The sequence below is a fragment of the Paroedura picta genome, chromosome 14 (assembly GCF_049243985.1).
Source record: "Paroedura picta isolate Pp20150507F chromosome 14, Ppicta_v3.0, whole genome shotgun sequence".
NCBI classification, from domain to species: Eukaryota; Metazoa; Chordata; class Lepidosauria; order Squamata; family Gekkonidae; genus Paroedura; species Paroedura picta.
In genome coordinates, this window is record NC_135382.1 from 310,198 (window position 1) to 323,536 (window position 13,339).

At 50.1% G+C, this 13,339-nt stretch overlaps 1 protein-coding gene and 1 pseudogene across 5 annotated transcripts in view; both read left to right on the forward strand.

Annotated features, from left to right (window-relative positions):
- ELP2 (elongator acetyltransferase complex subunit 2) overlaps nucleotides 1-13,339 on the forward strand; it is a 111,148-nt gene that overhangs the window by 95,992 nt on the left and 1,817 nt on the right. For 4 of the 5 annotated variants that reach the window (XM_077309700.1, XM_077309703.1, XM_077309701.1 and 1 more), the window contains one exon: nucleotides 270-501. The exons of the other annotated variant lie outside the window; for it this stretch is intronic. In XM_077309700.1, the coding sequence (XP_077165815.1) occupies nucleotides 270-426 (157 nt within the window). In that variant the 3' untranslated portion in view covers nucleotides 427-501. Of the gene's footprint in view, nucleotides 1-269; nucleotides 502-13,339 lie in introns of those variants that run through there. 5 annotated transcript variants of the gene reach the window in all.
- Nucleotides 740-2,993, forward strand: LOC143823402 (peptidyl-prolyl cis-trans isomerase A pseudogene; annotated as a pseudogene).

Below are 13,339 nucleotides of genomic sequence, written 5' to 3' on the forward strand. Positions count from 1 at the left end.
TAGTCATTTTGATGGACCGAGGAGGATCTTATTCCGCTTATAACCACAGGCATGACTGTGACAGTGCCTCGCACTGCCTGGGGTGGGGTGATGAAATGCCAGGTCACTGGGCTTGCAGCATGTTTCCTTTCCTCACTGAAAAGGAGCTCACTAATTAGAGCAAGAGGGATGTTCTCTGTCTCCCGAGTCCAGCTCCGTGTGACCATTCGCAGTAGCGCCAGGTGACTGGGGGGGCGCCCATCTCCTCACTGCCTTTCTCTTTGTTGCAGCCAAAGCCACTCCCTTGCTGTCAAGCGACTGAGTTGGAGGAAACGTGTTGGCAGAGCCGGCCACGACAGCTCTCAGAGCAGCGAGTGGCTTCAGCTGGCAAGCTGTGGGGCAGACCATGCAGTGAAGATCTTCCGTATTAACAGGCACAACCTCTGAACAACGATTTGGCTGGATTTAGCTGTAAATCGGTTGTTAGCTGCTTTACAAAGAAATTGCATTCCTGTTCCGAAAGCTATATCTGACGACTCTTATTTATTACAGCCCTTTCAACATAACGGTGTGTGTTGCTTGCTTTCCTGTTCAGCAGGGAAGGTGATGCGTGCCGAAGACAGGACTTTCATTCGTTTGGATGGGGTTGGCTCTGCTGTTTGGAGAATTAACTTGCAGGGGGAGAACATGGAGACATTTCCTCTCCCCCAGCTTTGCTTCCCTTGAAGTGGCCATTCGCAATTCTGATACACTTAGTATATTTTCCCACATCTTCAGTTTAATTTTATTTTATTGTCCGCATGAGTCATCATAAGCACCTGTCTCCCCATCTGAATACCACCAGATGCTATTTAGAAGTCTTTTTCCCCACTTGGAACATGGCTTATCATATTGCTGGATGATCCGTGGCTATCTGGCTGATTTCCTGATGTGTGGAATGTACGAGGCCTGGTCCCTTGTGGACAAGAGGCAGCAGTTCCGTTTCAGGCTGTGCTGGAGAAAAGAGCTTGTTTAGAGACTGTTGAAGCTGTTGCTCACCAAATTCTTTCATCATCAGCTGCTCAAAGCCATGCATGGTGATGGAGTAGCTCTCCCTTCAAAACATCGTCCAGGGATAAAAGTATGGGACTGTTTCAGTAGAAATATGTAGAGAGCATGGGGTCAGCCTCCTGTAGGAGGCAAAGCACTGGGCCAGAAACACACAGAAGTACACAGTGACTAGAAGTGCATCTAGTGAACGGTCACAAACCTTGGGGGCCAAATGAATTACTGTATTTGCCGGCGTATAAGATGATTGGGCATATAAGACGACACCTCAACATTTCCACTCAAAATACAGTACTATGGGCCACTATGGACAACTATGTCTATCCCAGCTGAAGGGCACCCGGTGTATAAGACGACCCCCCCCCCCATTTGGAGGCATGTTTTTCAGGGGGGAAAAGTAGTCTTATACGGCAGCAAATACTGTAGTTCAGTTTGTGAGGCTAGTGATATGATGGTTCTAACACAGTCTGTGTTTTTGGTGCTTAGTTGTTTTCTGGTTTAGGCTTCAGCATAGGAACCTCCTGGGATGGGGCCTTCCTGTGCAGAACTGAGAAGCTAATTGCTTTCAAGACTCCCTGTTGTCTTGAGTGTTGCTCCAGGTACAAAGAAAATGTGTTCTGCCTTGATTAAAAGGTCTAATTAACTGAGAGACAGTTTGGTGTAGTGGTTAGGAGTGCAGACTTCTAATCTGGCATGCCGAGTTCAATTCTGCGCTCCCCCACATGCAGCCAGCTGGGTGACCGTGGGCTCGCCACGGCACTGATAAAACTGTTCTGACCGAGCAGGAATATCAGGGCTCTCTCAGCCTCACCCACCCCACAGGGTGTCTGTTGTGGGGAGAGGAAAGGGAAGGCGATTGGAAGCTGTTTTGAGACCCCTTTGGGTAGAGAATATAAGAACCAACTCTTCTTCTTCTAATTTAGTTTAGAAACAAATTTGAGCCTCAATTTACGAGTGAGGCTGCTGCTGTGCCACACTCACCCCTGCAGAGCCGTAGCCGCTGGTGCTACCCCTGCTTTTATCATGCCCCCCTCACTCAGTGCATTCCTGCCATGGCCAATCCAGTCGTCTTCTTTGACAGCAGCCTCTGGGGACGTCACGCTCGAGTTATATGCAGATAAGGTTCCAAAGATGGCAGAGAACTCTGTGCCTTGAGCTCTGGAGAGAACAGAATTGTGCCAGGGTTTATGTGCCCAGGTGGTGACTATACTCGCCATAATGCAACAGGTGGCTAATTATTTACGGTGAGAAGTTTGCTTATGAGAACTTCCTCCTCAAACACACAGGCCCTGGCAGATGCCGGCCTCAACACAAATGGATCTGAGCTCATCTGCCCTGCCAAGACAGATTGGCTGGATGGGAAAGGTGGGCTTTGGCCAGGTGAAATACGGGATGAACACTGTGGAAGCCATGGAGTGCTTTGGGTCCAGGAACAGCAAGACAAGCAAGGTGGGCAGCTGTCATGAAAAGTCCTTGTCTTAGCCAGTCAACCATTCCTCCTGTAGCTGGGGTCAGCACACCGCCTGGAGTGCTCTGGTCCCCTGTAGCCCGTGTGCTCCTGACTTACTGCTGCCTTTTTATTGGGTTTCAATTTCTGCTCCCTCACAAGCCCAGCTGGACTGAAGACAAGTTTGTTTGCAAAATGAATAAAACAAGTTAACCCCCCCCCCCAAAAATAAAAGTGAGACTGAATTTTCGGCCTTCAGCATTTTGTGTAAAATGTCTGGGATACATGCATTATTTTAATGGAATTGAGTTGCATTTATGGAATTTAAAAAATCCCTTGGTTTTCTGTCAGCAAAGCTGCAGGGATACCTAGGTAGAGTCTGCACTTACTTTGTTTATTCCATTGTCAATCCTGTTGAATTCAGATCGATTTGAACTCGGGTCTTCCTCTTCCCCCACCTCCCCATTGAAACAGGAAAGTGTTCTGCACGTGGTTAGGGTAGTTCAGAAAGGGGGGGGGGAGCCAAGCCTCTTTCTTTCTTTTCTTGAAGGGGGGGGGGGGAGACCCAAGCAGGGAGCCTTATTCTTTTCTTGGAGAGAGGATCGAAGAAGGCAGAGGAGGGAGAAAAAAATCCAAGACCGACAGAAGAGAGAAATTAGGAGCTTCACATTTAAGGCAAGCTGGTCACATGATCAGCTTTGGACAATCAGGGGTTCTGTACCATGGAGCAAAGCGGATCAATCCTTGCTGCAGAAGCAAAATTTAAATCACCCAAAATCAAAATGGAAATCGCATTCCGTGTAGACGGCAGGGACTGAATCGACCCAGGATTGGAATAAAAGCTTCGTGCAGTTTACACCCTAGTACTTGGCAGAAAGCAGCAACCTTTCCTTAAGCAGCCTCTCATTCACTACAAAGCAGGGAAATACTTCATATGATTGGTTTTTTTTTTTGGTTTTCCTATCAGAAATACTGGCAGGCGGGTGTCCTTGGAAGAAAGCCTAAATTCTTTCCAAGGCCTTCACTTCACTAGTGATTGCAAGTATAAAGCCTCATTCTAGGCTTCTGAAAAGAAATAATTAAAAGAGTCTAGTTGCTTGTCCCCATCCGTTTCTGCCCAAGTGTGGAAGCATCCCCACAAGTGACAAGTGTGCTCAGTTTGTTATTTTGTTCTGAGAGCAGAGAGTTAGATTCTAAATTGTATTACATACTAATTACATGACATTATAGACACATTGTCCCAAATACAATACAAAGAAGAGGGGATTGTAATCTCATTCAACTCTTAAACCCATATGCTCGAGTCACCAAACCTGCTGCAGATTTCTGGATAACTTTCCTTGTCCACCTGTCTGGAAGCGTATCCATTCATGAACTCCCACCAACAGGAGCAAGCTTTCTCCGGCTTCTGCCGGACCCGGGCGCTCTTCCGCTGCCGCGGAGGAGCGCCCAGGTCCGGCAGAAGCCTCCCCTGCCCACCGCCGCCTTTCTCTGGCTTCTGCCGGGCCCGGGCGCTCCTCCACGGCAGCAGAAGAGCGCCCGGGTCCGGCAGAAGCCTCCCCCGCCCACCGCCGCCTTTCTCCAGCTTCTGTCGGGACCGGGCGCTCCTCCGCGGCAGCGGAAGAGCGCCCGGGTCCGGCAGAAGCCTCCCCCGCCCACCGCCGCCTTTCTCCAGCTTCTGTCGGGACCGGGCGCTCCTCTGCGGCAGCGGAAGAGCGCCCGGGTCCGGCAGAAGCCTCCCCCGCCCACCGCCGCCTTTCTCCAGCTTCTGTCGGGACCGGGCGCTCCTCTGCAGCAGCGGAAGAGCGCCCGGGTCCGGCAGAAGCCTCCCCTGCCCACCGCCGCCTTTCTCCGGCTTCTGTTGGGCCTGGGCGCTCCTCTGCGGCAGCGGAAGAGCGCCCGGGTCCGGCAGAAGCCTCCCCCGCCCACCGCCGCCTTTCTCCGGCTTCTGCCAGAGAAGCCTGCCGCAAAGGAGCGCCCGGGTCCGGCAGAAGCCGGAGAAAGGCGGCAGTGGGCGGGGGAGGCTTCTGCTGCCGCGAAGGAGCGCCCGGGTCCGGAAGAAGCCGGAGAAAGGCGGCGGTGGGCGGGGGAGGCTTCTGCCGGACCCGGGCGCTCTTCGGCTGCCGCAGAGGAGCGCCCAGGCCCAACAGAAGCCGGAGAAAGGCGGCAGTGGGCGGGGGAGGCTTCTGCTGCCGCGAAGGAGCGCCCGGGTCCGGCAGAAGCTGGAAAATGGTGGCGATGGGAAAGGAGCAGGGACGCCGCGTCTTTGACGCGGCGTCCCTGCTCCTTTCCCTAGTGGGAGGAGGGCGGCTGGAGGACTCACCGGGTAGGCAGCATCTTCTGTCTGTCTGGTGACTCCCCAGCCAGGGCAAGCGAGGCTCAGGCAAGCGGCCAATGGGGAGCCGTGCTTTGCGCGGCTCCCCATTGGCCGCTTGGCCTTGGATGGACATTCGGGGGGGGCAATCAGGAGCCGCTTTGCGGCTCCTGATTGCCCCCCCCCCCGAGTTTTTATCCCGGACAGGGCCCGCCCTAACTCCTCCCCACATGCCCTTACTCTTTTATTCCTCCCGCTCCTCCGGAGCAGGGGGAGGGGTTTAAAGATAATGTTTTTGTGCACAGCAGCAAGGAATTTTTTTTACTGTATTGTACAGTTGTAATGACACAGTATAATTTAATCAAGGCTGCCTTACTTGCTACATATTCTGTTACCATAGGAAAATAAACTATTGACAAACTTTTTGGGGTGAGCAGTTTTCATGGTCACTCAAGCTTTATGGTTTGAGCTAGAATAGTGTTAGTTCCCTGTATGTTAGTCCCCTGTAAATGTTACTCAGTTGATGAATCTGTAGCAACTTCATTTGGGAATTAGGGTTGGATCAGGCCTTATGTGGCAGACCTTTTGAAATGGTCCTATAGCACAATATTATTTGCTGCAATGGTGTATCTCTGCTGCAATGGTGTCAGCGGCAGACAGACTCACAACTAGGCTTCTGGATTAATAGAAAGCTTCATTGGAAGTAGTTCTGAACACTCCGAGGTCTGAAGTCAAATCTAATTGATACATGGACAGCAAGCAGTTATCAGTGCATTCCTTGGTGGAATTGGTGCCCTTCTTTGTAGATAACAAGGCACAGAGCAACATTTGCAACTAAGTGTCACAGCAGGGTCATCAAAAGAGTTACAGAGGTACAAAGAGTTACCAGATAGTTATACAATGCATTAAGGATCTACACACACACACACACACACACACACACACACACACACACAGAGAGAGCTAAAGATGGAGTCTCTCTGGCTAACCTGCAAACATGACAGAGATCAAGGGACTGATCCTGACAGTAACCATAAAACACAGCTAGCAGAAATAGCACAGGATTGTGAAAACCAGGCCTAGGCCATAAAAGGGATATAAATGTTATACAAACAACATACTACCCGGGCAAAATGGGGTTACTTCGGCTATCAGTAAATCATGGCAGAGATCAGAGGAGCTGATCCTGACAAATGGAAGGAGATGCCAATGGGAGGAGATGCCATACTTCTGGAGAAGTATGGATTCCCATAACTGGTGACCTGAATCCAGACACGTGGGGCGATGTCTGCTCTGAAGAAGACGAGGTACCCACAAGAGGTGGCCTGTATGCAGAAGAATGGATGTTGCTCAAGGAGCTGGAGCCAGATGCAAGCCTTTCAAAGTAGTATCTGATTGAGCTGGAGGTCATGAAGGTCCAGTTGTCAGAGATACAGGATTGTATAGTCTACCTGTTTCAGGTGAGGAGAGAGTGGAATGGCCTCAGAGGTAGAGAGCCTGCAAGAACTGCCAGCTGAGATGGCAGAGAGAGAGGTCTGGGGGGAGAACCAAAGCTGCCAGGGACCCCGGCCAACAAGGAACTGGTGAGTGAGTTTGCCTGCTCCCCTCCCCCTGAGCCAGATGTTCCAAGCCACCCAGAGGGGCCTCTTTGCATGCAGCCCGTGGCACCCTGAGAGGAAGAGCCCTGGGGAGAGGATGCTCGGCTTATAGAAAGCCTTCCCCAGCCTAGATGCTTAAAGCGTGTACTTCGTGAGCTCACCCTGGATCAGCCAAGGTGTGCAGTCCAGAGGCAGCATTGGCCCGGGCCAGCCCCTGAGGCTCCAGCTGCCAAAAGATAGAGATTCAGGGGCCTGAACTCTTTGTCCACCATGTGTAGAACCTGGCTCAGCCAACAGCCTCTCCTCTTCGTAAAGGTCCTTCCAAGCAACTGGAGGCCAGTCAAGTGGGAGTGGAATGTGCTCCACAAGAGGAACTCAGCAAAGTGGAACGTGTAAGAGCATCCTAAATGTGGCAGTGTCCCAAGTCCACTGTCGAAATCCCCACCCCCCAGACTGACTTTGCAATGGAGAAGGGGGAAGAGGGGAACCCTTTGTGTCTTACATTGTGGGGAGAGACAAGCCCTGCCACCCACACAGGGAACCACAGTACCCCGAGCCTTCAGGGAGGGCGGTATACAAGTGAGAATAAATAAATAAACTTGATCCCCTGGGAGGAGGAAGAGGAAGGGATCAAGGTTTGATCTACTGTTCCTGCTTGGGAGGAGTTTCTCCCTACGTTTTGGGATCAGACCCTGGCAGTTCGGCCAGCTATTAGAAAGCCATAACTTGAACGCACGGGTCAGGGGGAGTGGGGGGGCAAAGTGCACACTCCCCAACAACTGGTTCAACTGGCTTGCTTCTGCCCGGGGGCCAGCATGGGCTGGTTTGTTGCAGCCCCGAGCCCTCTTCGTGCCAGTCAGCGCCTCCGGAAGGTGCCGGTGGAATGGAGTCCCGAGAGCGCCCTTTGGCAGACGAAGGTGGACATCCCGCAGTCAACAGTGCCGGAGTGGGACCACAGGCAGACTGCCAACCGGCCTGCAAACAAATGTGGAAAGGCGTGCGGTCTGCAAGGGCTCCAGGGTGGTAGGGCTCCTCAACAAGCATCTTTACTCACGAGGTGTCTCCAAAGTGTCTTCTCAACCCCAAGAGTCAACCTGGCTGACTGTGTGCGCCCATGATGAATCGATTCACAACCAATGTCGACCCAGAGGGATTTCCTCTCCCCTCAGCGAAGCTTCCAGCTGTTATGGAAACTCGTCTTCTGACTCCTCCACAGGGAGGTTGGCCCAGCTGTCCCAAGTGGCTCCCCTGCCTGCTCCCGAGGAGAACAAGGTCTTTGCAGTAGAACTGCAGTTTTCTGCAGCTCTCTGGGTGTTGTCCCATTCGGTGAAAAAAAAAGGGGGGGGGGAGGTCTGGTTAGTGCTTTGCTGTGTTTACTCTGTACATTTTGTGGAGGCCAGAGAAGCATTGCCTTTATCTCTCAACCATCCTCTCTTACAAGGAGGGAGCAAGGAATTTGCTGTGCCTGAATATTCCATGAACTGGATCCTGTTTTGCAAAACTCTTCCATTTCAGGGATGCCCCCATCCCCCAAACAACTCTTTAAAATTTCCATGGAAATGCAGAGCCTTGGCGCTTGAAGAAGAACTCAAGGCTGCCAGAATGTAAAGGTCTGCTACTCGTGATTTGGTTGGTTAATGATGCTGAATGGAGAACTGCTTTTGTGTTGTATATCAGGTTGGGATTCATTGAGAGCTTTGAAGTCTCCAGTTCTCACCTGGGGATTCCCAAGTCTGGACTAGGGATTGCACCAGGGGGTCCCATCCTAGGGGCTCCCAAAGACCCCCATAGAAGTCTATGGGGAATCAAGTTAAAACCAAATAATCCAACTCCCTATTATATCCAATGGAGCGGATAGGGGTACCCTCTTTGGGAGCCCCTAGGATTGGACCCCTTGGTCCAATCTTCCTGAAACTTTCAGGGGAGTCAGGGAAGACCCTCTCTGAGCTCTCCAAGAAGCTTCAGTGGTACAACTTACACCCCTTCCCCCCAGACCCCTGGAAAGGCGGGAGAAGGATTTCCAATGCAAATCAATTGCTCCATTGACTTGCATTGGCTCCCAGTCAATTTGGACGGCTCCAAATAGATCCGAATCAATTCAGATTGATCTGAATCGTCCCGATTCGGATTCAAATCAGTCCAAATCAGGTTCTTTTGAATCCGAATCAAACCGAATCGGGGGGCCCTTGCACATCCCTATTTTGGACATTTTTTGGAGGGACATTTAGTATCCCTCCCAACTGAACGACATTCCTTTGAAGGTGCCCAGGCCGCCCCATTTAAAACACTTCCCAGCCAGGTGTCAGACGTTGCAAGAACTCACAACTAACTTCTTAGAAATAGAAAGTTTTATTGAGAAGTACTTCATACATCTAGACTAGCGAAGTCAAATCTGGCCTGCGGACAGATTTGCTTCTTCTTATCAATACAATTCTCCCGCCCAAAACTTGAAAGTTCCCAAGGGAGGGGAGAGTGAGAGAAGAGGCGAAAGCAATTAAAACAGTGTTACTTTCACATGGCCTTGACTGTCTTCAGCCTCAGATAAGATGGTAGAACCAGACCCAGCCGAGAGGCCCCATGGAAAAGCACATTGAGAGATAATGGTTACAATAACATACATTTCACTTTCTACTAGTTAGCATGATATAGGGCCTGGAGCTCCCAGGCACCAAGCAATAAAATTGTCATGGAAGAACTCAGGCTAATTTATGACAGGGTTTTCTAACAATCCTGACATCCTTCCGCCCCAAAATAGACCTTCCCCACTAGCCCGCATCCACCGGCCGAGGACACGCTGGGAAGGCACGGTGGAAAGCTCTAAGATGGCGGGGGGCTTTCACATTCCCCGCATCAACCCACTCCCTTTCCCATGAAGGGAAATCTTTCCAATCCACCAAGTACTGGAGTCGGCCCTTGTGCACACGAGAGTCCAGGATCTGGTTGACTTCGTAGTGGGTGTCTTTGTCAATAAAGACAGGCACAGGCGTTGAGAGCGGAGGGTGCCACAAATCCGGCAAAGGGGCTCACCGCAGCAGGCTGGAATGAAAAAACGTATGCACATTCCTGTAAGTCTTTGGCAAACCCAACTCGACAGTCACATCATTGATCAGCTTTACAATGGGAAAGGGTCCCACAAATTTAGGACCCAGCTTTTTAGACTGTTGTTGACACCGTAGGTTTTTTGTGGACAGGTAGGCGAGGTCTCCCACTTTCCAGGCAGGCGCAGGCGCACGTTTCTTGTCTGCCTGGGACTTATACGCTTGTTTAGCCTCCTCAAGGCTAGAGACAATGTCTGGCCACCCTGCACTGATATTTTTAGCCCATTTAGTGACCTCGGGAGCCTCAGTAGAAACCAACTCCCAGGTGGGTGCCACAGTCAGGTCAGTCCCGTACACCACCTTAAAGGGAGATACTCCAGTGGATGCATGTACCCCGTTGTTGTAGGCAAACTCAGCAAGGGGCAGGAGGGCTACCCAATCATTCTGTTGGTGATTAATGAAACAGCGTAGGTACTGTTCAAGGATTTGGTTCACCCTTTCCGTTTGCCCATTGGACTCAGGGTGGTAGCCAGATGTTCCACCCCTAGCAACTTCAAAAGCTCCCGCCAGAACTTGGCAACGAACTGAGGGCCCCGATCCGTGAGCAATCTCCTAGGAATTCCATGTAGCCGGATTATGTGAGTCACAAACATCGAGGCCAGTTTGGCCTCGAGCTGGCAGGTTCCGCAGCTGGCAGGTTCCTTTGATGTGTGTGGGTGCCCATGGGTGCCCTGGCAAGCTATCCTTTCTGCAAGACCAAACCCAGCTGTGGACATAAGCCTTCTGACAATCAGTGTTTGCATGATCCTTAGCCAATTTTAGCAGTAGTTCTGCAGCAGCTTCAGGATTATCAATTTGTCTCTGAATCACCTCCTGGAGTCTATTAAAATCTACGTAAGGCTCAGTGGGTCCTTGCCTGATTGTGGCATAGCTCTTTGCAGGCTTTCCCATCATGGGGACCTTGAGAAATGCCTTATAAGCACATTGTGAACGAATGTTTAAGGTTGCCTCTGGGACAAGAGCCTGTTGTTGCAGAGTAGCATAACCGCCTTCTCCAAAGCGTTCATCCCCTGCCATGCCAGCACGAGTTTGGGCATGAGCTATTTGTTTAAATTCACTTTCCCAAAGCCGCATTCTCACCAGTTGCTTCCAGTCCAATGGTAACATAACATATCCATTCCCAATAGCCTCAATCATGCCTTTAACATAAGAACTGTGAAGTCCTGCATCAATCACTGCTTTACGCGGTTCCCTAATTACTGAATAGGGCAAGACAGAATAATTAACAACTTGCTGTCCCTCTGCATTTTGACCATAGGTAACAGGACAGACTGCTACAAGCTCAGCTAGTTTTTCTATTGAAAGATCAGAGCTGAATGTAGCCTGCTCCACCATGCGCTGAAAGGCACTTATACATGGCATGGGAGGAGGGTCAGGATCAGGATCAAGTGGAGTTGGTGTTACTGGGGGTCTAGGAGCAGAAGGAAGAACTATAGAAGGAGACTGATAAGAAGGAGGAGGGGATAGAGGCTCATAGAGTGTTACTGGAAGGCTGGTTGTTGGTCCAAACTTTTCAATAGCATCCCTGCACAGATACCAAGCATGCAGTACTTCCACGGGAACTCGAGGCTCTGTACGTAATACAGCTACTTTCTCCCAATGCTGTAAATTAAGTGACCCATTTTCAGGGTACCATGGGCATTGGTCTCCTATTTCATTAACCAAGCATAGCACATTCTGTTGTGAATCATAGAATCATAGAATCATGGAGTTGGAAGGGGCCATACAGGCCATCTAGTCCAACCCCCTGCTCAACGCAGGATCAGCCCAAAGCATCCTAAAGCATCCAAGAAAAGTGTGTATCCAGCCTTTGCTTGAAGACTGCCAGTGAGGGAGAGCTCACCACCTCCTTAGGCAGCCTATTCCACTGCTGAACTACTCTGACTGTGAACATTTTTTTCCTGATCTCTAGCCTATATCATTGTACTTGAAGTTTAAACCCATTACTGCGTGTCCTCTCCTCTGCAGCCAACGGAAACAGCATCCTGCCCTCCAAGTGACAACCTTTCAAATACTTAAAGAGGGCTATCATGTCCCCTCTCAACCTCCTTTTCTCCAGGCTGAAGAAACATTCCTGTCTAGCCTTCTTCAAAAGAAATTCCAGTTCTTTCCCATGTTGTCGCTGTGCTACTGACAGTGACACTCCCAGACTTACCAGGATCTGAAGATGATTGACGCATCTGAAACCCTTGCTGGGCGAGGGCAGTTGAGGTTTGGTCTTCAGCTCCCTGCTTCAGGCGCCACTTGAAGTAACGACAGACGCCAGGCTTGCTTCTCTCTCTGTGCCAGCTTGCTCTGAAGAAGCTCGGTCTGAAGCTTGCTCTTCTGCTCGAGCAGGTTAGCCTTTTATTTTATTTTCAGCCCAGGAATGCAGGTTTTGCAATATATATTTCAGTCATGAAAGTTTACAGAAGATTTTGGTTGTATACACATTACATTGTTATCAGAGTGCAAGACATGGCTTAATTTTCACCCAGGAAGGTTTCTCAAGATTAGGGGCCGTTCCGCATTCGTCCAAAATAGCACAATGGTTACTAATTGAAATCGCTACAGTTTTGCCGTTATGCACAATGTCGTTGACAATCTGCAACACTCCTGAAACCGATCCGCAAAAAGCGCTTTGTTGTACCGCTTTCAGGGAAATCCCAAAAAGTGGATTCACCCTCCGGAAAGCGCTACACTCCTGCAACCAATGTGCAACACTAGCGGGAAAGTTCTGTGCGTTACCATTGTTGCGGTTTCTGCAAAGTCCCTCCCCCTGGCTCTCTCCTCTGATCTTCCGGCAAAGCGATCGCCATTTTTTTTTCTCCGAGCGAGCAGAGATCAACGCACCAGCGAGCCTTCGTTTACCCAGCGAGGCTTCCCTGGCTGCAGTCCCTCTGTTTAAAGTCACCAAGCACAAGCATCGCAGAGGCCCGTTTGCTGGTTTATTTTCACTTTATTTTTCACACTGTTTTCGGCCGAAAATCGCGCCCGTGAGGGGGGGGATTTTTTTTTTCACTCGGGGGGAGCGTGGCAACAATGAAACGGCAGCTCAAACACCACCTGCTAGCTGGATGGGTCTCTCCGTTGCAACGAATCAACGCATATTCGTTGCAATGGGTGTGTGTTTTTTTTTTAAACCTTCCTTCAAGGGAAAGGGGCTGTTTGGGAGCATGATAACGGCCGCCCATTGGCTGCTTGACGGCCAGGGGTGGGACACAGTTCAGCAATAGCGCTTCCTTTCTAGCGATTTTTGCTGAGACCGGAACCCTGTGGGAAACGATAGAAACGTAACTGGATTCCACTACAAAGGCATAACGACAAATTCCACTATTTAAAGTGGCGATTTTTCGTTCAGCAAACAATTTGCTACATGGATCCTGGTGCGGAATGGCCCTAGCTATTTACAGAAACCTTGTCTGATGTTTACACAGAGACCAGAGACTGCCCTTTCCTGACCCTGCCCCAGCCTGGGTGTGCCCAACAGCCAGGAGCAGAGACAAAATTAAACAAATCCCTGCAGTCCAACTTTCACAGCCATACATTGCAACTGGAAAGACTATAGCCTTGACTAGATGCACTTTTGTTGGCAGGGTGATGTCTCTGCTTTTTAGGATGCTGTCTAGATTTGCCATAGCTTTCCTCCCCAGGAGCAAGCGTCTTTTAATTTCTTTGCTGCAGTCCCCATCTGCAGTGATCTTGGAGCCCAGGAAAATAAAATCTGTCACTAACTCTATTTTTCCCCCATCTATTTTCCAGGAATACCTTGTATTTGCTACTCCTTTTATATTTATCCAAATACACTCAACTGAACTTTCATGCTCAGGTACTTTCTTCACAAGTATAAAGATTCTTAACATATATTGCTACACCT